The sequence below is a fragment of the Lissotriton vulgaris genome, chromosome 12, assembly GCF_964263255.1.
Source record: "Lissotriton vulgaris chromosome 12, aLisVul1.2, whole genome shotgun sequence".
Taxonomy (NCBI): Eukaryota; Metazoa; Chordata; class Amphibia; order Caudata; family Salamandridae; genus Lissotriton; species Lissotriton vulgaris.
The window spans coordinates 119,613,961-119,640,700 of NC_141700.1; the positions used below are offsets into that span (position 1 = coordinate 119,613,961).

At 46.7% G+C, this 26,740-nt stretch overlaps 1 protein-coding gene across 1 annotated transcript in view; it reads right to left on the reverse strand.

The window, feature by feature from the left end:
* LOC147673585 (myeloperoxidase-like) overlaps positions 1–26,740 on the reverse strand; it is a 92,349-nt gene that overhangs the window by 42,749 nt on the left and 22,860 nt on the right. Inside the window, exons 3-5 of the mRNA XM_086947470.1 lie at positions 14,772–14,895; positions 7,923–8,052; positions 4,944–5,150 (exon numbers count right to left, since the gene is read on the reverse strand). Of these exons, the coding sequence (XP_086803596.1) occupies positions 4,944–5,150; positions 7,923–8,052; positions 14,772–14,895 (461 nt within the window). The remainder of the gene's footprint in view (positions 1–4,943; positions 5,151–7,922; positions 8,053–14,771; positions 14,896–26,740) is intronic.

Below are 26,740 nucleotides of genomic sequence, written 5' to 3' on the forward strand. Positions count from 1 at the left end.
AGAGCAGGAGAGGGAATGGATCCCTGGGGGACACCGAGGGAGATTGAAGTGGGGTTGGAAAGGCAGTTCTCGATTTTGATTTGTTGGGTTCTGTGTTGGAGAAAGGTGGTGAACCAGTTGAGGACATGGCCATTGAGGCCAAAGCAGAATTTAAGAGTGTTAAGTAAGGCAGTGTGGTTAAGTGTATCGAAAGCAGCGGAAAGGTCGAGGAGAATGAGTAGGCAAGACTCACCATTGTCGAGCGAGTGATGTATGTAGTCCACTATATTGAGCATGGCAGATTCTGTGTTGCATCCTTTTCTGAAGCCAGATTGCAGAGAGTCAAAGAGGTCGAAAGTGTTGATGTGATTATCCAGTTGTACCAGTGCGTATTTTTCAAGGGGTTTGGAGAGAAGAGGGAGCTTAGAGATAGGTCGGAGGTTATTTGGGTCGTTGGGATATGTGTTGGGATTTTTTGGGATGGGTGCGATTTGACCCAGTTGGAGGGAAACAGGGATGAGTTTATAATGGTGGTCCAGAGTGGGGCAATTATATGTTAGGTCTAGGACAAGGTTAGAGGGCATAGGGTCTTTGGTATGAGAGGATGGTTTAAGCTTAGGGATCATGTTATAGACTTCGTGTTCAGAGACATACAGGGTGATAATGATGCCAGGAGGCATTGTTTTTTTGTTGCTGCGGGAGAAAAGGTTTGGATTCAGGTGGGAAGGTAACTGACGAGAGATGGGAAGGGACCTGGGGAGGATTTGATAGGGATGGAGATTCAGGAGAAATGGCGTAAGAAAGTAGTGGGTTGGGAGAGAGGGGATTTAAGAGGAAGGATTGATCTATTTTGGTGATTTTATCAAAGTAGAAATTTGCAATTTCTACGCATTTCTCGTTTGTGGCTGTCAGCTTTTGGGGGGCAGCGGTTGTTTGGTTTTTGACGATGCTGAATAGTTCTCTAGGTCTATTTTTGGCCCTATCAAGCTGTGTGTGGAAGATGGAGGACTTTTCAATGAGGATGTGTTTTTTGTAGTTGTATCTATCAAATCGGAGGAGGGCTAGATGGGAGGGGGATGGGTGTTGCCTCCAGGTTTTTTCAGACTGTCTAAGAGAGCGTCTTTCGTTGTTGAGATCAGAGTTGAACTAGGATTTGGAATGTATGTTTCTTCGGGTTTTTAGTTTGGGAGGGGCCACTACGTCTAAGACCTCTGTAACTGATTTATTATAGTGCTCGGTGAGGGCTTTAGCATTTTGGGAGAGGGGACCGAGCAGGAATTGGGCTTTGAGTTTTGTTTCTAGTTCGCGGGGGATAAGTTGAAGGTTTCTGGTCAATTTCTTGTGTTTGAAGCCTTTGGCGTGGAGGGGGGTTGTCGTGGTGATGGAGAAGAGGATGATGTGATGGTCGGACCAGTCGATGGGGATGATGTTGGGTTGGAAAGGGAGGCCAAATCAATATTAGTGATGATGGCATCAAGAGTAGCCCCTCTGATGTGAGTTGGAGAGCGACATTTTTGTTTAAGTTCACTACTCTAAAAAAGATTTGTGAGGAGATTAACTGCAGGATCTTTGATATAATTCCAGTAGAGGTTGAAGTCTCCAAGGAAGAGATTTTTAGACTTGGAAAGTGAGGATTGGGTGAGGAGGTCGGAAAGTTCCTCTGCGAAGAGAAGGGATTCGCCAGGTGGAAGGTAGATATTATGTAGGCGAATAGGTGGGGCGCCCTGAATTTTAAGTTCTGCTCTGAGGTATTCAAAGATGGTGGGGTCAGAGTTCTTAACAAGCGAGAGTTGAAGGTCGTTTTTGAAGATGATGGTAGACCACCTCCAATTCTATCTAGTCTATCTTTTCTGAGTATGGAGTAACCGGGGGGAGAGTAGGTCAAGGATAGATGTAGAGTGGACATTGAGCCAAGTTTCAGTAAGGAAGGCAATGTCAATGTCTTCGCTGAGTATGGTTTCAGCTATTTCAGTCGCATGCCGGACAGCTGAGCAGCAGTTGACCAGCATGCATGTGAGGGGTTTCAGGTTGTTTATGGGGGGATGGCATGGTTGGATAGCGGTAAGTTGTGTTGGGGGCCTAGGGGAGATGGGGGAGGAACAGATTCTGCTCGTCCCCAGGATCACGGGAATGGTAGAGTGGGGGTGGGAGGATCAATTGGCTATTTAGGGAGGTAGGAGTTATAAAGGTCGAGGAGGTCTGAAGGGGAGAGATGGCTCGAGGCACGGGGTCTGTGGGAACAGTTGCAGCGGGGGAACGTTCGTTAGGAGGATTTCAGAGAAGAGGGAGTTAAAGTCTTTCGTGAGTTGAGAGAGTTCAGACGACAAGTTAAGATCTTTCCTGAGCTGGGAGAGTTCAGACGACAAGGTACGGAGATAGCTTTTGATGTTAGATAGGGTTTGTGTTAACTGAGTTATAGGGACTGAGGGAGAGAGGGTTGTAGGGAGAAGAGTAGGATCTGAGTTTTCCGGGGAGAGCGGTCTGTAGAGTGTGTGGGTTGGTAGGGGGGCGGAGTGGAGAGGCGTTCTCAGGTTGGTGGATAAAGGGAGGCCCATGTAGTCAGAAAGGGGGTGTGTAGAGTCATAGTCGGTGTTCTGAAGGGTTTGGGAGACTGGGCATGCTGTTTAGGTGTCCGGATGAGTGAAGGTTGCTAGCGAGGGGGGTAACTGGAGGATTGGGTTTGAGAGTCATCATATGCAGCATGAGTGCCTGTAGAGTGCGAGGTTGGCGACAAGGAGGGGGAGGGGGAGAGGGCGTCAATCTTTTGGGAGAGTGAAGTGTTAGGAGGTGGGATGGATAGTAGGTAGGATAAGGTGCTGAAGTGTTGTTCAAAGATGGTGAGGTGATTTTCTGAAGCTTGGATTAGGATGTTTCCGGATTTGAAAATGGAGATGTCTATTTCGCCGAGGAAATCAGGGGAAGGGGAGGTGAACAATTTAAACCATACGGGATTTTAAATGATTTAGTGATGGGGCGGTGGTGGAGGAAAATGCTTTTCCATTTGGAGGGACGTTTGGAATAAAATATGTACTTGGTTTTTATTATGGAGGAGAGCCTAAGGTAGTTATCGACAAATGGGGTTTCGTGGTGACTAATAAGTAGTTTGTGTTTAAAGTTTTTCTTAGCGTTTTTGGAAAGATTAGGTGGGTAGAGGATGGACCATGAATTCGGGCCATGTCTAGTGATGGGTGAGTCCTGTGGATTGATTCTGTAGTTTATGGTAATGAGGGTGTGTGTGAGAGGGGCATGGTTGTTGGATTAAGGAGGATAGGGGAGGGGAAGAGGATGGGGGAAGACTTGATGTGGACCGTAGAGAGGTGTGGGGGTTAGAGTATGAGCAGGGTGAAAGTGAGTGATTAGAGTAAGAACCAGAAGGGGGGTAGGGCCGCGTTAGGGGAATGAAGTAAAAGGATAGTGTTAGAAGGAGAAGATGCGGTAAATCGAAGTCAGGTGGGCAAATCAGTCAATACACATATTGAAAAACCTGGAAAAGTGTAGAAACAGGTAGGAATAAGGGGAAAGAAGAGGGATCAGCGCTAGGGGGAAGAGAAATTGTGTAATCAAAGAGGGTCAGAAAGAGTAATAATCAGACTAACGCAGGGAGATAGAATTACAAAGAGGGAATGCGAACAGAAATTTACAAGCCTCGTCTAGAAAAGAGCAAGTTGGGGCCAGGGGAATATATTAAGGGGGGGCACATTGAGGATATAGTGAAAAACTAAGGGTGATAAAGGCAACAAATAGTGAGCAATATGTGAAACAGTGAGTAACTTACAATCATAGCTAATAGAAGTAAACCACAATGGAAAACAATGCAAAAGAGTACAGAGGGTTCAAACCATCATTAAGGAAGTCAGTAGTTCCACTATGGAAAAATAGTTAGGCAGTAGTCAAAATAAATGGGCGTATAGATTGCAAAATTATTAATACCAATTGTTTATATTGATCATAAATCAGTTTTTCACAGAGAAGTGGGGCCTAATAACCTTACTCTAATTCCTGAGACCCGTGAATGTCCTTTTTCTGTTTCAGTGGACTAAGTCACCTACACATACAAAAGCTGAATACCCATGAGCTATTAAATTTGTAGGCTTTTACAAAACATCTACAGGTAGTTTCCCTTCTGAAAATGGTCTGAGATTTACAACAGGCATACACAAATGTCAGAGTGGAAAAGGGCGGTGAACGTCACAAAGTAGGTGAGGTGGTTTCTCCGTGGAAAAAAGAATTTCTCCTTCCAGAGACAAGAAAAAAATTGAAGCATGGAAGAAGATTTATTTATACATTTTGGAATTTTGGAACTTAAACTTGCTATAACATCTGTAACTCTTTGGGCTCATGAGTGTACCAGAGACATTTCAGTTGTTACAGATTGCAGGGAGAACTCTTGGATAAGATCATTTCGGAAAAAGCAGAATTACAAATTTTAAGTTGTAACATGTGAGTGTACATTTTACAATTTCCTATGGGAGGGTTTGTGAATCAGACAAGATCGAGTATATTGGTGTTTCATGGACTCCAGGAGAGGCAATCGTAAGACACAACACGGTATGACTCTGCATTTCCACTAAAAATGTCACATTATGTGATTGCCTGGAGGTGTGAAACCAAATGAGTGGATAGCACCGTGGGACGATAGTCCCTCCATGCAAGCACAAGCCCAAATCCCCTCAGGATAATATGGGCTACCATTGTCACCACAATCCCATTGAATGCCTGTATTTGTCTGCCAAATAATGTCCCAGCAATAAACATGTAATTTGGAAAGTTCCATCCACACTGTCGGTAAACATAAAGGAAAACCTCAGAGAGGGTTAGAAGACTATCAAACAGTAGATGCTGAATGAGTTACATATATGTATTGTATGTCTTAATTCCTAAGACCCTACATGATGATAAAAAAATAAATGTTAGTACCATGGACCATTCATAATTTAGGAAAGGGAATCCATTCTGTGTCCTACCATGATGGGGAAGCTATTTTCGGGTTCCCCTTTGATACACGGGTCACCGGAGTTCTTCTGGGGGTCACAATCTAAAAATCCAAGTTGTGAAAACACTGTGTCATGGGTAATAAACTGGCCCCACTCCATGAAGACCTGTGATCTCTCCTCATCTGCGCCCTCAGGCTTGTCAAGGCAGGACACAATCTTGTTTGATACGTCTCTGACCTGTGGAAGAGAAGAAAAGGGGAGCGAAGAAACAATTTTAGAAGGTACATCAAAATTATGCACATAGCAAGTGCTCATTTGAGCATGAAGTGATGTCTATGCAAACCAAAGAGTGGTTTACCCCGTCTTTTCAATTGTAAAAGAATACCTATGTAAAGGTTAAAGTTTGTTTAGTCGTTGGTTATGGCAGCATGCTTCACAATTCCCATTGCTTGCCCTGGGTTCAAGATGAGACACTAAATACAAAACCATGAGCTATTTTAGATCTGTCTAAAACCAGATTAAAGAAATTATGATCTGAAGAGTAGGGTGTTGAGAACATATAAATGGTACCAGACAAGTGTTTTTTTTACCTTTTTCGTTACATTCTCTTACAAGATGTGGAAGGGAGATAGCAGGGTTTGCTAAGAAGGAAGTAAATCTGTGGTCAAGTGCTGACGTTAGAACTGGAACTCAAGACTTCTAAAGTCAATGTCTTAGCAGGTAGACAACCTCTCTAAATCTGGTAATTTCATTTTTCAATATTTTTCAATGCTTTCCACATATTTTCCACGTATGAAAATAAGTAGAGGACACGTAAATATAATTTGCTGGGTATTGGTAATTCGTGGTGTAGGTATGCAGTTTCTTGTATGAATATAATCAAACAAAACACTTTGGAAAATGTACGTGTAAATCTTGCCATGTGCTGAATGAAGACTATATATCTCGTGTACACCCTTTTTAACTTGTGGAACGAGGGATAAAGCAAACAAGTATTCCACATGGGCAATTAGCACATAAAGATGATTACATAAAACAGCAGACTGAATGTTCTAATTTTCACAAAGTCAATCCCATCTTTCACTTCCAGTTTAATCTATTTCTTGTTACACAGAAGGACATAATTGTGAAGAAACAGTGACAAAGACTCTTTATAGTTTGGAGGTAGTGGACAATTCTGTAACTATTTAAAGATGTTCTGCAACTTTATCACATTTTTTTTATATTTTCTTATCAACTTATCGAATCTAGACTATTGACCACAGCTACATCATGAGTAAATCATGTCTCACATTGCCTTTTCTTAGCTCTACATTTTCGTAGTTTGAGGATATACATACCTTCAAAGTATGTATATGTGGAATAGTGGAATATTAACTGTATATTTACCTGTACATGCTTACCTTCATACTAAAGTGGTTGTCAATAGCCTAGATTCCAGATTTTGGCAGGAAAATATTACCTATTTTGCTATTATGTTATATAATCTATTTTTGAGAATGCAAAATTTGACATTTTCTTGCCCATCAGGACATGGTGTTCGAGGAAATTCCTATGTGAGAATCACTTCTGGACTTAGCACTTTTGCTACGGATTAAAGTTTTTTCCTGCTACTACCCAGCTGTTAATCATGTCCTCATTTGAAACGTTTGTCCATTTCTCATATAACACACATATCAAATGTGAGAAAAAAGTAATAATTTAAAATTTTTGCATAGCTGCAAAGTGTATACTTGGATAACCCCTGAACAAGTACATGGAACATCACTCTACTGGATGAAATCAATCCTCTCAGATTACACATAACAAGTAAAACATGGACAATTCCTCTCAAAAATCTCCCAAGTGACATGAAGACTACTTCAAAGTTCTTCCATTTTCTGATTCCCTCAAATTCCTGCGTGGTTTGCCCACAACCACCCTTAAAAGTCATATAGTTGGATATCACATGTAGGCCAAAGTCACTCGGATCCACAAATCGATTCCAAAAGTTCTTGAGAATCACTTCTCTGCCAATGTATCCCTCTCCCACTTGTTCGAGCGACGGAATGCAACTTACTTTGCGTTAAAGAAGGTGAAACTAGGCCCCTGGACCTCTGCTCTGAATCTACCAGATCATTTTCTTTTGCACTTCCTCATGCATTGATCTCTTGCTGCCTCAATATGAATTGCGTATTCATGTTCGACTCATTCACCACATAAGGCAAACCTAAATTCAACATTGTGTTCTGCAGCCCATCTGATGTGTCCTGTTGTGTCTTTCAAACTCAGTCGCCCACTACACTGAAGCAATCATTGCCTGATATAATGCTTCACAATGAAAAAAACCCCAATAAAAATAAATTAGCTAAAAGTGTTTGGTGTGCGTGTTGTCTGACACAAATACAGACTATAAGTGCTTTCCTCAAAGTGTATCATATTGGTGGTGGATCATGCAGTTGATGTAGCTAAGGAAGTTGCCGTTGAGCATGTTTTTTTAGCACTAATACAAACTATACATTTTCACTCTGGTGTACCGTGCACTTGACCAAGGGAAGGAGACAGCTATACAACACTTTGTCCTTTACGGATACAAGTACATTTTTGTCTCTATAGTGCAACAGATTACAGCTATGGATGGATTGGTGGATGTTGTCCCTTTAAGATACAGACTGCTAATGTTTTTCCACCTTACAGACCATTGTTGAATTATGAACATTAGTGAATACACATTGGTTGCTGACGTAAGATTGCCTCACATACATCTTTGCGTTTCCCCCATGTATCGCCTGACACCAGTTGTTTGTTTGGCATCTAACGGCCATTCTCTCCTTGTGTCACACATTACAATTCCAATTCTCCGGGACTGGCCTTCAGCCACCTCATCAGTGCTTCAGAATAAATCCAAAATGCGTCTTTATTCAAATCTCGGGCTTCTCTTGCAAAATCCATGAACTGACATGAGGAACTATAGAGGAGAGGTGAGGTTAAGGAGATGGCAGAGGGAGAAGGAATGACAGTATGACTTACCAGTGGGAGGGGATGTCCATTGTACAGTTTGCCTTCTGTCCAACCTTGTGGTAAAGAAACTCCATCCTCGTATTCGGCTGGCAGCCAACGTGCATAAGCAGTGTCTGATACTCCAAGAGTAGGCCTTGCCCTAAAAGAGGAACAAATAATTATTTGTATGCATAGATACTTAAGCCCATGATTAGTAGCTACTATTCTGATTATCAGAAAAAAATATATAGAACGTAAAATAGGATCAATCCACCCAAAAATATTAATCCTGCATGTAGTGATTACAATTGATTACTTCCTTTTAACCATGTATGAAAGAATGTATGTCATGAATCCTTTGGCCTAAAAAACATAAAAAAGATAACAGATTTATCCACAGATATTTTGTTTGCTGAAGTTGTAGGAGCAAATCAATCCTCAACTCTCGTTGCTATTAAGCATACCTAAATTTGATAGTGCAATCCGCATCACATTTTATCGATTAACAAATCTGATATCCCAGTCGGACCTTTGTACTTAGACTTAAGTTCCTCAATCTTGATCCGCTTACACAAATTCTCTTTTGCTTGCCTAAAAGGAATGCTTGATTTTGCTACCAGATGTCGGCGGGTCCTACAAAATATTAACATATCACCTGTGTTGTAGCTGTTATCTTGGACAAAGTAACAGACAGCTGAAATTTCGAACAGGGTGTCATAAAAAGAAGGTAGTAAGTTCACTCGTAAAACAAGAGAATGAAGCAACCAAAGCCAACCATGCAAGAGAATCTTTTAACAAAATGTGACCAATCATACATTTAAATGAGCAATGTCCTTTAAAAGAAAATCATCGTAAGTTCACAGAAAGTTCAAAAGGAGGCAGCACAAAGAACTCCCATATTCTAACAGTAGTTTTCTAGGCATCCATTCTTCTTCCCTAGGGTACTGAGTAAGAAGGAAGTTGTCAATCTTCAGGATCCATTTGATCGATACTAAACCAGATTACACATCTGTAATGACGAGACTTAAAATCGTCACCACGTTTCCTGTGTAGTGACGAGACTTAAGGCGGTTACCGTCGAAGATGTTTATTATGTTGGAACGGCAAGTATCACCCCACAGGCACTGGCCAGCGTCCGCTGTCACCACTGTCCTGTCTTGCTGAAACCAACTGTCAATGGACGAAGCGCTTGCGACCACTCCACACTAGGCATGACGCAACACACTGCCCAGGCGGAGAATGGTCACACGGGGCAGATACTACAAAATTCCTACAAACACAATTTCTCCAATAAAACTGGCCAAAAGCCATAGCTTTTACAGACAGTTCAAACAACCTGGGTGTGTGAGGTAACATTGCCTAGAACCATGTTTGAAAACTGCATAAAACAGCTCGACCTTTAACCCTAAATGCTTCTAATGAGCTTTGTCCAGTGGTCAGGTCAGTGACCTGACCTGACCTGGTCAGAGCCGGTCGCTCCTTCCGCCGCGTGGCCCACCCAGAGTGTGTACGGGACCCGCTTGCCGCCGCTGCTGCCACTGCCAAGTTTGTATCTGCCCCCTGAATTGTGCCTGTATTTGTTCATTTACATCGTCAACTGTTGTACCCCTGTTCCCCTGTGCCCCTGTTCTCGCTCCCAGTGTTGCGTCAGTATTGTTTCTGCCCCCTGCCCCCTGACCTCAGTATCGTGCCTGTATTTGTTTTGTTATCGTTTGCATTGTTGTGCCCCTGATCGTTCTGTGCCTCCACCGCCGTTTTCTCCCGCTGCTCCCCCGCGGCCCCACCCCCGCTCCCTCCAGCATCACCGCTCCCCTCCCCACTCGCCACCCCGCTCCCGCCTCCCAGCTGCTCCACCCCCCCACTCTCCATTTATGGCAGAGTCCGCACGTACACGTAGCGTTCACGCGCAGCTGGCGTGCCAAAGTCAAGCCCGTCTACGCCCGTCTGCACCTGGACCGCGCCCAGCGCCAGACCCCCTGACCCCCGCAGATGCCATCCCACCCGCCGGACTTACGACGCCGCCACCCTCAGCCCACTCAACGCCGGCCGACTTCCCGGCTGCCACCGAGCCACTCCAGGACGCACCCACGGACCCATCACCTGCTAATCCTGCAAGTTCTCCTGCATCCGGACCTGCACTGCTCCCGCCCCCGCCAAGCCGAGCACCAACAACAACCACCTGAAGTGCATCCTGCTCAACACCCGCTCCGTCCACAGACATGCTGTGGAACTTTGGAACCTGCTCGACACCACATCTCCGGATGTCGCCTTCCTCACGGAAACCTGGATGAACCCCTCCTCAGCGCCCGACATCGCCATAGCCATCCCTGACGGATACAAGAACACCCGAAGGGACTGCGTCAACCAGACAGGTGGAGGCATCGCTATCGTCCACAAGAACACCATCCACATCACGACCAGCACCTACGACACCCTCACAGCCGCCAAACACCTTCACTTCCAGATACACACCGACCCCAAGACCACACTCAGAGGCACCCTCATCTACCGACCCCCAGGACCCCGCACACAATTCAGCGAAGACATCGCAGACTTCAGCAGCCCACACGCCCTCCCCTCCACTGACTACATTCTCCTAGGGGACCTCAACTTCCACCTGGAGAACAACAACGACAACAACACCACCTCCCTGCTGGACAACCTAGCAAACCTTGGACTCAAGCAACTGGTGAACACCCCCACCCACTACGCCGGACACACACTCGACCCAATCTTCTCCTCCTGCAAGTACATATCCTTCAGCCACTCCACCGGACTACACTGGACAGACCACAGCTGCGTCCATTTCAGCTTCAGAAAGACCACGAGTCACCACCACCCGCAACAGGTTCCCCGCAGGAGCTGGAACAAGATCACCACCGACCAGCTCACCACATCACTGAACCAGAACCCTCCTGCCAGATCAACGGACCCCAACCAAGCAGCCAACAACCTCACACAGTGGATCACCAACTGCGCTGACGACCTCGCACCCCTGAAAAACCATCCCAGCAGGCCCGGAAGCAAGAAAGCCTCCTGGTTCAACGACGACCTCAAGAACTCCAAGAAGAACTGCCGTACCCTCGAGAAAGCCTGACGAAAAAACCCGACCACAGACAACATGACCGCCCTCAAGCACTCCGCCCGAAAACACCACCAGCTGATCCACACCACCAAGAAGTCAGCATTCAAGGATCGACTAGACAACAACGCACACAACAGCAAGGAAGTCTTCAGCATCGTCAAAGAGCTCTCCAACCCCAGCGCCGGTAACAACGACATCACTCCCTCACAAGACCTCTGCGACTCACTCGCCTCGTTCTTCCACAGCAAGATCGCCTACATACACAACATCTTCGGCGAACAGACCACGCACCCAACCATAGAACCAATGCCCCCACCACCACCCTCCGCACCTGGACCCCCGTCAACACCGAAGACACCATCCACACGATGAACACCATCCACTCCGGATCGCCAACCGACCCATGCCCCCACCACGTCTTCAACAAGGCCGACTCCGTCATCGCACCCCAACTCCGGGACATCATCAACTGCTCCTTCAACACCGCCACCTTCCCGGAAAGCTGGAAGCATGCCAAACTCAGCGCCCTCTTGAAGAAACCTTCAGCAGACCTCACTGACCTCAAGAACTACCGCCCCATCTCGCTCCTCCCGTTCCCGCCAAAGTCATCGAGAAGACGTCAACAGTCAGCTTGCCGCCTTCCTCGAGACGAACGGATCCCTCGACCACTCACAGTCCGGCTTCCGAGCCAACCACAGCACCGAGACCGCCCTCATCGCAGCCACCGACGACATCCGAACCCTGCTCGACAACGGGGAAACGGCGGCCCTCATCCTCCTGGACCTCTCCGCAGCGTTCGATACTGTCTGCCACCGCACCCTAGTACAACGCCTCAACAACGTCAGTATCCAAGAGAAGGCACTGGAATGGATCATCTCGTTCCTCGCCGGAAGAACCCAGAGAGTCCGCCTCCCCCTGTTCAGATCCGAGGCCATCGAAGTCATCTGCGGCGTACCACAAGGATCATCACTCAGCCCCACCCTCTTCAACGTCTACATGAGCCTCCTCACAGCCATCGCACGCCAACACAACCTCAACATCATCTCCTACGCCGACGACACCCAGCTGATCCTCTCCCTCACCAACGACCCTGCCACCGCCAGAACCAACCTACATTAAGGGATGAAAGAAGTAGCTGAGTGGATGAAAAACAGCCGCCTGAAACTGAACTCAGACAAGACGGAAGTCCTCATCCTTGGATCTTCACCCTCTGCCTGGGACGACTCCTGGTGGCCCTCGGCCCTAGGCAGCGCACCCAAACCAATGGACCATGCACGCAACCTGGGCTTCATCCTGGACTCCTCCCTCTCGATGACCAGACAAGTTAACGCCCTCTCATCATCGTGTTTCAACATCCAATGCATGCTCCGAAATATTTTCCGATGGATCCCCACCGAAACCAGGAAGACGGTCACCCAAGCACTCGTCACCAGCCGACTGGACTACGGAAACACCCTCTACACCGGAACCACAACCAAACTGCAGAAAAGACTTCAACGCATCCAGAACGCCTCTGCACGACTCATCCTGGACATCCCCCGACACAGCCACATCTCCAGACACCTGAGAGACCTGCACTGGCTACCCGTCAGCAAGAGAATCACATTCTGTCTCCTCACCCACGCACACAAGGCCCTCCACGACCTGGGCCCCAGGTACCTCAACAACCGCCTGACCTTCTACACTCCCACCCGCCAACTGCGATCGACCAACCACGCCCTCGCCGCGGTTCCACGCATTCGAAGAGCCACCATGGGAGGAAGGTCCTTCTCCTACCTGGCAGCCAAGACTTGGACCTCCCTCCCCATCTACCTCCCTCGTACCCAGGACCACCTCTCCTTCAGGAAGCAACTCAAGACCTGGCTGTTCGAGCAGTAGCGGAACCCTCCGTCCCAAGCGCCTTGAGACCCTCTGGGTGAGTAGCGCGCTATACAAATTTCTTGATTGATTGATTGATGTGTTCTGGAGTGGAATGTACATTAGAATGTATATTTCCAAAGATGCAGGAGCATTCTGTGTGAATGCTGCTGGCAGAGAAGATGTTAGGGCCTGTTTTCTGAGCAGAGCTGGAACTTGGAATAAAAGAGAGAAACACGTATGGTGTCCTGATTCTTGTGTGGACACACCTCAACACTGCTCTTTCGTTTTCCTTATCCTGTTCCTTTCAACTAGATTCTCAGTCATGTAATATGGCCATGAGTTGATTTGGTGTAGGAAGGATTATAGAGTAAATAGTTGCACATATAGCACAATGTCAATCTTTTGTATAGCAATCACTCAGGTTGGTTTCACAATTCTAGTCCCAGGAATAAGTTTGTTTTGATATTTTTAATATATAAAACCAAAGGTTTATCATCTTCTGTCCTTGAGACACTTGTGAAGCACAAGGATGAATAAACTGACTCAAACAAGCTATTGCCTCTGCAACCTTTTTAACTTCTGGTCCAGTGTGCCAAACCAAACCACCTCAGTGCCCTAATTCTGTTATCCCACGTTTACTTCTCAAATATATGGGTGTGATTTCAGTCAAGATACAAATATATCCAGTGTATGCCAACCATTGCCATACGATGTCATGGCCATAACCATAAGATGGTCATTGTTCTCTTGAGTCCAGTTATGTATCATCATATGCCAGTCGACGCCATCAGAATCCAAATGTATGTTCGTGTGCCAGTTAATGTAATGTATCTAGGTATGCCCCTTGGCCACCTTGTGTCATTTGCTTTGGAATACCACGTACGCTAGTCGATTCTTCTACATCCACAAATCCCTTGTATGAAAGTCAATTCCATGTCCGGTCCATGACAACCACTATCATCAGGTTGACTTTTTATGATGTCCTGGTCCATTGGTTGAACTTTGTAGGACGTCCCGGTCCATGATTTCAGACCCCATTGGTTGAACTTTGCATGAAGACCCGGGTCACGGCTTCTACACTCATTATTTGCCCATGACTGGATGTCTGTAAGGATCAGCCGTTATAGGTGGAAAGCAGGATTCTGAGGATAGGATGACTTTACTCAAAGCACATACATGTAGTGCCCTCAGGACAAGTAAAAATCTTGTTTCTGTCTTTCCTCTCTTTTCTGTACATGTGGACGGTGAAAGTTCAGCCCCTCTTCTGTGCACTTCTGCACAGTCAATCGGTGTGCATGTAAAAAAAAAAACTGTACCCAACCTGCATACAGTTATAGTCGTTGCTAAAGAAATTGGTGAACCTTTACTCCATATTGAAAGATAGGAAATCGGTGACAAAGGAAGAAAGCAGCGTTAAACAAGCATTGGCAAAGCCAGTAGGTCTTGCCGTTCTGACCTATTGATTTGTCAACGGTTAACACAAAGGAAAGAATGAATGAGTGCCTGAAAAACAAGCAGTCAAAGCAGGGATGCAAGCCAGTCAAAGAGATGGTAAAGAAGCAAACCTCCTTTAGAGGGCCAAACATAAGATTGACAAGCTAGGACACGAATCAGATTCAGGTAAATGAGAGTTACAGGAAAGGCAACCAATGGGAAGCAATGGGCGGACTCTCAGTCCCTCTATGTTCTTGGTAAGCCACAATATGCCCTGCAACTGACAGTGAATGCACTGTCTGGTAGGCCCAAACTAAAAAGAACCAAGCTTTCCAGAGTAAGATATAGAGGCAATGCAGGTTGGTGTAAGAGAGATGCAAGCTGTCGAATTAAGACTCAGCACCCTTGCTATTTGTCAACACTAGCATTCGGCTGCACCGGCAGCGGCCACCTAAAAAAGCGTTAGCAGTTTTTCAAAAACAAATTAAGCATTGTTTTACCTGTTGTTGCATGCACCGTTGATGTTCCTGTACACATCCTGCGGTGGGCAGCTCTTCACTGACGTCTGAGGGGTGCAGTGAATGTATTTAGGATGGCTCGCATGTGAAACATGCGTCTGCTTACCTGCAACAAAACAAAAAATGATGCATCATTCAGACCTATCCCTTGTCTACTGAAAGCATGCGTAAAAGCATAGTGACCACACTTATGTACCAAGTGCAAGCTTCAACTGATGATTGTTTGGGTGTCTTAAGACGTGTGCTTCAAGAATGGTGCCTGTAGAGGGAGTTTCTATGGCTAAAGCCATGCCTACTAGAATCATGTGCTTTTGTGGCCATTGTATTTTCCACATGACTGAGGATTTACTGTACTTTCGCGACAAATAATTGTTTTCAGGTAGGGCAGTCTAATCATTTCAATAGAAGTAGAGAAGGATTACAGTGCCCAGAATGCATTAGGTGATCCACAAAAGTTCAGGATTGGGAACAGTGTCCATAATGACTTGGAAGGAGGCAATCATCCTATCTTCAGATGAGCATCTGGCACCGGGACTGGCCCCATGGTTCAATTTAGGAAAACCTGATGTAGGCCATGCATAGCAATCATGGAAAACAAGGTCCTCATTTTACTGGAAAACATGTTTTTTTTTAATTCACATGCACATTAATTTAATATAAAAAAACATCAGAACAGCATCTATTAGGGTATAGTAACTAGTGAGTATGGTTGGGCAAGTGCAGCATACTACAAGTATTAAAATTATGTGCAATTATGAATAGATTGTGAAAGGTAGAGTTCTTGCATGTCTTCAGACAGTTTAAAGAAGTGGAACCACTACCCTAAAATCATTCGAATGAACCTTAACTGCTTGGCCTGAAATTCTAACCTTTCCGCACTTTTTTGCTTGACAAGTTTTCAACCAATAGGACCTGGCCATATCTTCCACTAATAGAATATATGTCCTTCAATGTAGTATATACCTCTAATTCTAGGCTTTCATTTGAAAATGATACCTAAGATGTGAAGAGTTTTGCCTTTCTTTCGAGTCCTCTTTCCCAACAGATTTTGATAGTTTGACTTGTCAAAATCTCTAAGTGGAAATGGCAGGATTCTTCGTCTTGGTGTCAATGAGATGAAAAAAGAAAAGAAATGCTTTGACAAAATAAAATAATAATGAGATGATTATAGTTGTCACTGTTGTGTTTTGATGTTTACTGAAATGCATATGAACAATGTCTAATGGGAAGGTATAAGGGTCTGTGAGGGAAATATATAGTATTGTGTTTATTTCAATCCCCTCTTTTCCCTGGCCTAGAATATTAATAGAGGGGGTCTCTGAATTCTTGCCATAGTATGTAAGAAATATCCACACCTTTGGAGAGCCAATCCCAGCTCCTACTCCGGCATTGGAATTTGGATCTCAATTTATAATATGGACCTTAGAAGTGCCTTGGCAGCGAGAAAGATCATCATGAAAAATTCGGCGCCAAAGGAAAATCTCAATAAACAGTCAAATACAATTTTAAGATGATCCCCTTTGTAAAGATCTGAACTTCACGTAGACACAAAAGGTCAACCCCAAATTTAGTTTCAGGTTTAGGAGAGCGGTAATCAAACCATCAAAATATCAAATCCCCTGTATTTCCTCTACATAAAAATCATTCATCAATGCTCCATGACATATACTCCCACCTCTATGACAATATGATCTGTTTATTTTTCATACAAAAATCAATAACATGGTTTATTTTCAAACCTCATAATAAATTATGCATATTTGCTTTATATTTTCAAATAATTCATTTTCACAAGCCCCCATGTTATTCCCTGACATCCAAATTTCAAACACATTCATTAAAAAAACATGAGGATTCAAATACCCTATATCTCCCAATGTGATCTGAACTCAAATCATAGTTCTAATATGCAGGGAGATGTTAATGTCTCAAAGATCTGCAACTGACACCGACCAGTTTTGTCCACTCATGCTTAGGTCCATCTTTCACCCTAGTCCTGATAAAACAAATATTGATGTTTAGAAGTTGTATAAAAAAATTTGGATAAAGTTTGCTTCTCAGTTAGATGTTAGGGTCATTTATTCACATTTAAGTAAAGTTAAACATTAACGGTTTTCTTTAATTTTTATTTTGCCAAATTGATAATGATACTCTGTTAACTGATTCTATTTAACCCTGTTTTGCACCATAAATTCGCTATTCTCATAATTGCTTTTAATTGTTATGGCTTGAACAATTCTGCTTCTAATAATGTACATCAGGATATCTAACTCCGGGTCAGTATATCTAAGTCCTCAGTTATTTAAACAGGTGCAGAACAGTTTTTTTTATGTATTGTGCTTTGGCGGTGTCCATAAACTGTTATGATTTTGCATGCAACACATTTATTGTATTGCATTGATATTTACATAGGACTTAACCATACCCCTATTCAGGCCTTTAAATGTTGTTGTATAGTGCTTGACGCCACCCAAACGTTGCTTCAGTGAAGCAGTAGGGAGAGTTAGGCAAGGAGAAAACAAAGAGAATGGAAAGGGGCGACCACTCGGTCCCCCCGAACGTATGGTCGGGGGCCCGGATCCTCCCGGGAACCAATTTTGTGTGGGGGGCGTGTCACGGCTGGTATGCCTGAAGCGGCGTAGCCGGGGCGCGCCTTTTTTCCGCCCAAGAGGGGTTGTCCTAGACACCTACACCGTTGGCCACGCCCCGTAGGCGTACCAGATGAGGGTACACGCCCTCCCGAAGAGGAATAAAAGGAGCAGCAATCCGAAGAAGCATCCTCTTGTTCCTGTGCTAGGAAGCTGCACCCCTCGTTGCACGTGAGCCCTCGACGGAACAAGGAGCAATTTTGAGAACTTGTAATCTTTTGCGTTTCTCTTTTCAGAACTTCTGCCTTAGGATCCAGGACCGTGTTGAGCAAACAAGGATCGGATATCCGCTGAACGATGCCTGGCAAGAAGGTTGGAAAGAAGTCCGGGACTGACCAGATGCTTCGAATGCTGATAAAGGACATGGCAAGTATGAAGAAGCAGATGGCAGCGATGAATAATTCGGGTAGACCGAAGAAAGTTATAGGCCCTGCATTGCCGGGCGTTGTCCCTGCGGGGCGAGGTAGAAGGGTCAGAAATAGGGCGGCAGGGGGTGAAGTCCCGATCCCCGAGGTACCCCCGGCAAGCCCGGTCACTCCAGTCGAGGCCCCGGTACCGGTCCCAGACGCAGGTCAACCGATTCCGGTTGTTGTTACGCCCGCCAGCGAGGAAGACATGCCTCCCGAGTTGGCCGCCCAGTTGGCCGCATGGCTTGGTAAAAAATCAGGGGGTGCTACGGCACCGACAGACACGGCCGAGGAGGCCAAGTTACTAATAGAGCAGTTGCGGCAGTCGCGAGATGCCGCGAAGGCGAATCTCCCTTGTGTTCCCTCACAGGTGACCCCAGGAGGACCGGCAGTTGGTGTGGGAAAAACGGCGGGAACAGCAATGGAGCCGGGTAAGCATGCATTGCCAATGGCAAGGGAGGGCTCTTTGCCCTCAAGACGGGAAAAGGTGGTCCAGCATATACCGCTGGCCACAAAAGAGATGATCTGGGCTGATAAGTACGTTAATATGTTTTCCCTGTTGACCGACCACCGCGAGATGGAATATGTTAAGACACAAAAAGACTTGTGGCACCCGAGTGTATGGCGAGCAAAGATGGCGGGTTTCAGGGTGGATGAGACAATCTCTAATTGGGCCAGGGCCTTTGCGATGTTTACTGCAATTATTGGGGAGCGTAAGCCCGAGGTTTTGACCGAATTGTCCTGCTACCAGGCACGAATAATGGATTTTTATGAGACATATGAAGGTGATGAATGGATAGGTTATGATATGAAGTTTCGTAAGGCCAAGGAGTTCGATTCATCTCTGACGTGGGATTGTCTCGACTCGATATCTTGGCAGAAACAGCTCCTGCCGGGCGCGACGAAGTCGTCGTCGCTTGGCGGGAATGGGTCCGGACCTTCCCGCCGTCAGCCAGCGGCGCCCTTTCGAACGAGCCCCAATGGTGACCACCAACCAAGGAATGGAGGGAATGGGGGTAGGAAAGGGGTCTGTTGGAATTTTAACAGGGGCAAGTGCACGAGACCTCAGGGGACATGTAAGTTCAGGCATGAGTGTGCAGGTTGCGGAAATTCTTCGCACCCCGAGAGTTCGTGCAGAGCCAAGAATGGTGATACAGGGGCTAGAGGGGGGGCCAAGCAGGTCTGATGGGGACCATGGCGTACCGCCACCTTCCCCCATTGATATCATGGCAATGATCCCCTGGCTAAATGAATACCCTGATCATGTCTCCGCTGGGGTGTTGAGGAACGGCTTCTTGTATGGTTTCCACATCCCGGCGGGGGATTTTCGTGGGGAGTCACTGTGTAGGAACCAACTGTCAGCTCTGCATAATCCTGTGGTGGTACAAAAGAAGATTGCAAAGGAGGTTGCCCTGGGTCGAGTTGCTGGCCCATTCAGGCACCCGCCAGTACCTAATTTTATCTGTTCCCCCTTGGGAGTAGTCCCCAAGAAAGACCCGGGGGAATTTAGGCTGATCCATAACTTGTCAGCTCCGAGGGGTCTTTCAGTGAATGATGCAATTGACCCAGGAGTTTGTTCGGTGCGGTACGCATCCTTCGACGATGCTGTCACCATGTTGAATCTCCTGGGGCCTGGAGCGCTGATGGCAAAGTCAGATATCGAGTCAGCGTTCCGGTTGCTCCCGGTACACCCACAAGATCAGCGTCTGTTAGGTTTTGTTTTTCAAGGACGTTACTACATGGATAGATGTATGCCAATGGGCTGCGCCATTTCTTGTGCTTATTTTGAGAAGTTCAGCTCTTTTTTACAATGGGCGTTCACCAAGGCCACTGGCCATATCCAGGTTATGCATTACCTAGACGATTTCTTGTTCTTGGGGTCAGCCGGCGACACTCAGTGTGCGCAGGCGTTACGAGATTTTTGCGCTCTCATGGAGCGATTCGGGGTGCCATTGGCACCAGGTAAGACGGTTGGACCATCGACTTCACTCGAGTTTCTAGGCATTGAGCTCGATTCTGTGGAGGGATGTTTCCGTTTACCGGTGGGGAAGGTAGCGAAGTTCAGGGCTTCCTTGGAATTGTGCATCAGCAAAGAAAAAGTCACGCTCCATCAGCTACAACAAGCAGTGGGCCAGCTTAACTTTGCACTCCGAGTGATACCAATGGCCCGCCCCTTTTCCCGCTCTATTGCACAAGCCATGGTCGGTCTCAAGGAAGGACACCATTGCACGAGACTGTCTGCAGAAGTTCGCCAGGACATGCGCATATGGTTGGCATTTCTGGCGGATTTCAACGGTCGAGTGGTGTGGAACAAACCACCAGCGTCCTCGGACGAGCTGGGTTTGTGGACTGACTCGGCGGGGAGCGTGGGATTTGGCGCCATCTTTGGTAATCGATGGTCGGCGCAAACATGGCCGACGTGGTGGCACACCAGCGGTCTCACAGGTAACATTGGGTTTCTCGAGTTGTTCCCCATTCTTGTGGCTCTGATGGCATGGCCAGATGAGTTTAGAGATCGCTCTGTGGTGTTCTGGTCCGACAATATGACTGTTGTGGAATGTATAAATAGTCAGGCAGCACGCTGCAAGTGGATACTGAGATTACTGAAGGAAATTGTACTCCTTTGCATGAGATTGAACGTACAATTCAGGGCGAAGCATGTGCCAGGTGTACTGAACCAGGCGTCTGATGCACTCTCTCGTTCACACATGCAGGCTTTCAGGGGTTATCTACCTTCCGCGGACCTAGCGGCGGCACCGTTTCCCGAAGCACTCTGGCTACTCGGTGCCCCGGATTACAAGACCTTGTGGCAGCAAGCTTAGCCCCCAGGACATGGAAAGCATACGAAGGAGCGTTTCGTTCCTATTGTGCATTTTTGGGTCCAACAGGGGAGGTCAAGTGGGGTCAGGAGGAGTGTGTCTTGAATTTTCTGGTAGCACTACACAGGGCAGGCCGATCAGCGGCAACAGCCAATAGGCACCGAGCCGCCATTTCATTCATGGCGCAAGCTCATGGCATCAAGGACCCCACATCGTCTTTTTGGGTAAGGAAGGCCCTTCGGGGTTGGCAACGCCTTGAGGGTCGGAAAGTAGACGAAAGGCGCCCGATTGGGTTGGAAAGGTTGTCCCTGCTGATGTCAATACTCCCCACGACACGTTCCTCCCACCCAGTTTGAAGCAGTGCTGTTCCAGGCCGCTTTCGCATTAGCGTTCCATGGGGCCATGCGGATGAGCGAGCTGGTAGCAAAAAATAAGAAAGATGTAGAGGGAGGGCTGTGTCGAGATAACATTCTGATAAAGGGTGATACAATGGTGATCACGATAGCCAGGTCCAAGACCGATCAGGATGCTATGGGAGAAAGTATTGTTGTCCAGCGCATGCGAGGGTCCCCCATGTGCCCGGTAAAGTGCGTTGAGGAATATTTGGCACAAAGGGCGGATGCGTGGGGGGGAAGCTTGCTGAGACACATCGACGCCACCCCACTGACAAGGTTTCAGTTCCAGCGGGTGCTAACGATGGCAATTTCGGGACCCATTCCTTTGGGATAGGGGCTGCTACAGAAGCTACAGCCAGGGGTCAGAGTGTTGAGAAGGTAAAACAACTGGGGCGATGGTCCTCGAACTGTTATAAGAGGTATGTGCGGTTGCACATGTTATGAAGCCACTGTCATGCACTCACGCCTCTTGTCTTTTGTTTGGTTTACAGTTTCGCGAGCATGCGATGCGGGGCGGACTGTGCCGTCGACCCGACACCTGGGGACCAGCGGTCAGAGATCACCGGCTGAGGAAAAAGTGGTGTGGGTCGTGGGCCACTCATACGTGAGGCGGGCCGGTGACGTATTCAAAGCAGGTGACGTGATTCACGCGGCTGGGGAATACGGGTACAGGGTGACCTTCCACGGAAGGGGCGGGCTCTGTATTGACCAGTTTCAATGTTTTATTGAGGGACTGTTAGGGCGGACAAGGTCACCGCCGTCCGTAATCATAGTACACCTGGGAGGCAATGACTTAGTGACACTTGGTCGGCGAGTACTACTCGAGGTGGTTCTATCTACTGTTAGCTGGCTGGCGAGAAGGATCCCGGGGGGGCACGATAGCATGGTCACACATGATTCCCAGGAAGGTGTGGCGGGGGGGCCTCTCTGTGTCAGCGCTGAACAAGTCAGTTAAAAAGGTCAATAACAAACTTAGTAGGTTGTTTCGCTCGGCGCAGTTGCACTGTATTCCGCATGCTTGTATTCGGGGGGATCACATGTATATCGAGGATGGGGTCCATTTATCCCGGGAGGGGAATGTCTTACTCATAGGAGACTTCATAGCGTGGTTAAAGGGTTTCCAAAAGCATGACCTTTAGTAGGAGTTTGTGGGGGGGCCGGATAGCCGGTCAACTATCCGGCCTGTGGCGGTAAGGTCATGATCGGTAAGCAGTAATTTCAAGATCCCTAGAGGGGGGGCGCCACCCATTATGGATGGGAGCGCCCGGGGGGAGGCGGCCATTGGCCCCTCCCATGGGGAGGCGGCACCCACTAAGTATGGGGTCGCCTAAGGGAAGGTTGTCATAGGCCCCTTCCAGGGGAGGAGGTGGCTCGATGCCCCTCCTACGAATTTCCCGGGGCCAGGATATCCGCGACGGCGGATATGAGAAGCAGTGTGGGGTGGTCCACGCTACCTTCTAGACACCTCACACGAGTCCTCGGACGACCATTAAGATGGCGTCGAGTTAAATAGAGGGCCCCCGCGAAGACAAGGGAAATTGGAGTTGGCACAGAGGTACAGTCCTCTGTGCGCCCGCCCTCACACCGTGAGGGGGGAGTTCTGGTAGTTGGGATCTGACACCGGTTGCGACCTTGCCGTTGGCCCGTAATGCTAGGATGTACAATTTTAATTTAGAAAAGTATGCATTGGCAGGATGTTAGACTCGGCTAGGAAAACCTTTGTACTAGAGAATTGTTAAGGTTAGCCATTCAACGTGTCTTCATCATAATGTAATAAATGAAAATTGTACATGATATGAAACTGTTATTTTAATGTTTTAATTTTGTTTCATATTTTAATAAATACGGCCGGGAGGGTAACTCCCTCCTGCCTTCCAAAAGTTCAGAACTGCGTCCGTCTTCCCATCCTTGGGGATTGTGTTGGGAGGGGGTGACAGGCATCCCGGCCATATGGAAAGGGGCGACCACTCGGTCCCCCCGAACGTATGGTCGGGGGCCCGGATCCTCCCAGGAAACCATTTTGTGCGGGGGGCGTGTCACGGCTGGTATGCCCGAAGCGGCGTAGCCGGGGCGCGCCTTTTTCCCGCCCAAGAGGGGTTGTCCTAGACACCTACACCGTTGGCCACGCCCCGTAGGCGTACCAGAGGAGGGTACACGCCCTCCCGAAGAGGAATAAAAGGAGCAGCAATCCGAAGAAGCATCCTCTTGTTCCTGTGCTAGGAAGCTGCACCCCTCGTTCCACGTGAGCCCTCGACGGAACAAGGAGCAATTTTGAACCCACCCACCGGCCCCTTATGGCAAAGTTAGTACTGCAATAAAATGTTTTGCTTCGATAAACATCTTTTCCCTCCTGGTTTAGTCGTTAATAAAAATGTTGATGTTGGTACTGCAATAAAGTGATTTGTTCTTAACGTTTTTCCTCCTTAATAGAGCGGAGTATAACAGGCTAGTTGAAGGAAGTGCGAATGTGTAAGTAATACAGGATTTTAGAGGTTAATTTTCTTTCTTAGTAGGTAAACAAACGTCGTATTTATTTTGGTCGGGCGGTAAGGTCATGATCGGTGAGCAGTAATTTCAAGATCCCTAGAGGGGGGGCGCCACCCATTATGGATGGGAGCGCCCGGGGGGAGGCGGCCATTGGCCCCTCAAACGGGGAGGCGGCACCCACTAAGTATGGGGTCGCCTAAGGAAAGGTGGTCATAGGCCCCTTCCAGGGGAGGAGGTGGCTCGATGCCCCTCCTACGAATTTCCCGGGGCCAGGATATCCGCGACAGCGGATATGAGAAGCAGTGTGGGGTGGGAGGGGGGTCCACGCTACCTTCTAGACACCTCACACGAGTCCTCGGACGACCATTAAGATGGCGTCGAGTTAAATAGAGGGCCCCCGCGAAGACAAGGGAAATTGGAGTTGGCACAGAGGTACAGTCCTCTGTGCGCCCGCCCTCACACCGTGAGGGGGGAGTTCTGGTAGTTGGGATCTGACACCGGTTGCGACCTTGCCGTTGGCCCGTAATGCTAGGATGTACAATTTTAATTTAGAAAAGTATGCGTTGGCAGGATGTTAGACTCGGCTAGGAAAACCTTTGTACTAGAGATTTGTTAAGGTTAGCCATTCAACGTGTCTTCATCATAATGTAATAAATGAAAATTGTACATGATATGAAACTATTATTTTAATGTTTTAATTTTGTTTCATATTTTAATAAATACGGCCGGGAGGGTAACTCCCTCCCGCCTTCCAAAAGTTCAGAACTGCGTCCGTCTTCCCATCCTTGGGGATTGTGTTGGGAGGGGGTGACAGGCATCCCGGCCATAAGAAAGGAAGGATATAAGGGAAGAACGAAGGGCTTGGTGTAACCCCAATTGGACTGAAGGGGTCCATTGTTCCCTTCACAAGACTACCTTACTAGTCTTAGCTTTGAATACGTGACTTGGCATGTTCAGAATTCAAAGGTACTGTATGGCTCCACATGACCTCCAGATGGCGCTAGTAGCCCACTACTGTTCAACAGGCATTTTTGAGCATCATAGAGAAAGAGCGTGCGTCCCTTGATCTACGAAAGCAGCACGGTTAACACTGTATATGCTGGCGAAGGAATTATTAGAGCCTTCACAAGGACAAGCAACCCCATATGGGTCTCCGAGTCATGTAAAGCTGAAGGCAGAAATGCATTATGCATTTTGCACTCTGCCAGATGCAAGACGTAATGCATGTAGGTGCAACTTTTATATTTTTCCTGGTGAGGGATAGTAGCAGCCTTAGACAGCAACCTTTGACCCACGTGACAAAACAGTAAACACATACCATTTCAGTAATAAAGTATATACGAGGATGCATAAAAGGGTACCATTGAATATTTTCCTTTATTGCCTTTCGAGGGGGTTCTGATGACACCATAAACCACAATTTAAGTCCATATTACACAAGTTACCGATTATACATTTTATATTACAATCTTATTTTGAGGCACTTAGTTTAAAATATCCTTTTTTTTTAAATAATGGAAATGTTTATTGAAAGCTGTAAGTGAACTCTGAACCATTTGGTTGTGTATGTAAAGAAGGTGCGAAAAACAATTATGTAGGTAAGAATGTAGAATTTCTGTAAAAAAAATACGCTCTGTTAAAAAACATTTTTTTATAGAATAGAGAGAGATTACTGAATTTGTTCTTTGCAAGACGACTCTTATAGTGGCAAGTAAACATAGTCAGAACGTTTAGCTTTTGTTTATCTTTCATGAAGAGAATATTGATTAAATAGTGGGCAATGGACAATGGTAAAGTACGTAGAGTGGTTTGGGACTGTAATTGTGATGATGAAGCCCATATTTCACAGGGATCCATGAAATAATTTCCATATCTTACAGGGAACCATTAAATATTTTCCATACTTCACGGTTCACCACATTTTGTGCAAAAAAACTGCTAAATAATGCAATAATGCAGTTTATATACATGTTACAAGCTATACTTAACATGTGTGAGTTACCTTTTTGGAGTAAATGTACACTCAAGTTTTTTAAATAGCCATAAAGTAGTACATTTTCTCAAGGTTGTAAATTACTCAAAAGTGTAAGTTACCTTTGTGAACCAGGCACGTTATTATTATTATTATTAGTATTGCATTTATTGAGCGCACAGCTACCCGGAGGTTTCCCGGCGCTTGCCTTGGGAACCAGTCCTGGCTTTTCCCTGTGAGATAGCCCCTACAGGGCATCCCCAAGGTGAAAGCCAGGCATCCCGCCGCAGGGGGGCCGTTGTGGAAATTAAGCAAGCTTAATGCCCAGAGTTGCAGAGTGAGAACCCATGATTAGAGCAGGCACCGAAGCGAGAATTATCGAGTCCGTGGACATTTGAGCTCAAGACCCGTTCTGTCCCTTTATTTAATCTTGCAGTTGTTTTTCATCACTCCTTCCTTTCTTTTCCTCCTTCGTTCTCCATTTCTGCCTTTCTCTCTCTTTCTCAGGGTCAAAAATAAGTCCTGGTCACCAAAAATGAGAGTGGTCCCTACGTCTTGCACTGCTGGAGGAGTTTGGATTTATAGCTTAGCGTGCGACTCTGATGGTTTTGGGGTCTAGGGGCTCCTGGGTTGCAATCCTGACTTTAAGTTGAGGGGTCAGAGCCCTGAAGGAGTAAAGGAAACATCTGAGTGCCCTCACAGCCTTGGTAGACCTAGAACACAAGACTGGTAACTTTACGCGCATTATCTCTCCCTCCACCACAGCAAATGATTAAGTTGTACTGGTTAGGATATCTCTATCCGGCTACAACTGATGTAAAACCCCACTATGTTGTCTGTGTTTTCCTAGGTCTCCGTGGAAGTTTTTCGTTAATCGCCAGGCAGCTACATTGAGAGCTGGTGCGTGGCAGCTAGTAGTGGGGTTCCTGTGGAATGGGGGTGGCAACTCACATAGGGGCGGCGGGTCTTCGAGCCCGCCCCCACAACCAAAGCGGTGCCCACTGCCCGCAAGCACTGGCAGTGGCTAAGGTTGGGTTTATGGATCCATAGGCGAGGTTTCCTACTAGCAGGCCTTCTGAGACCCTGTTTGTAGGATCAGTGAAAGGAAGTTGCATTTGATGGTCTTTGAAGATTTCTTCCAAGTTAAAGCTGCCTATAGTCTGCATCAGGAGGACCTATTTTTTTTAATTTTATACCAGGGTTTTAACTAAGGCGTTTGTTTT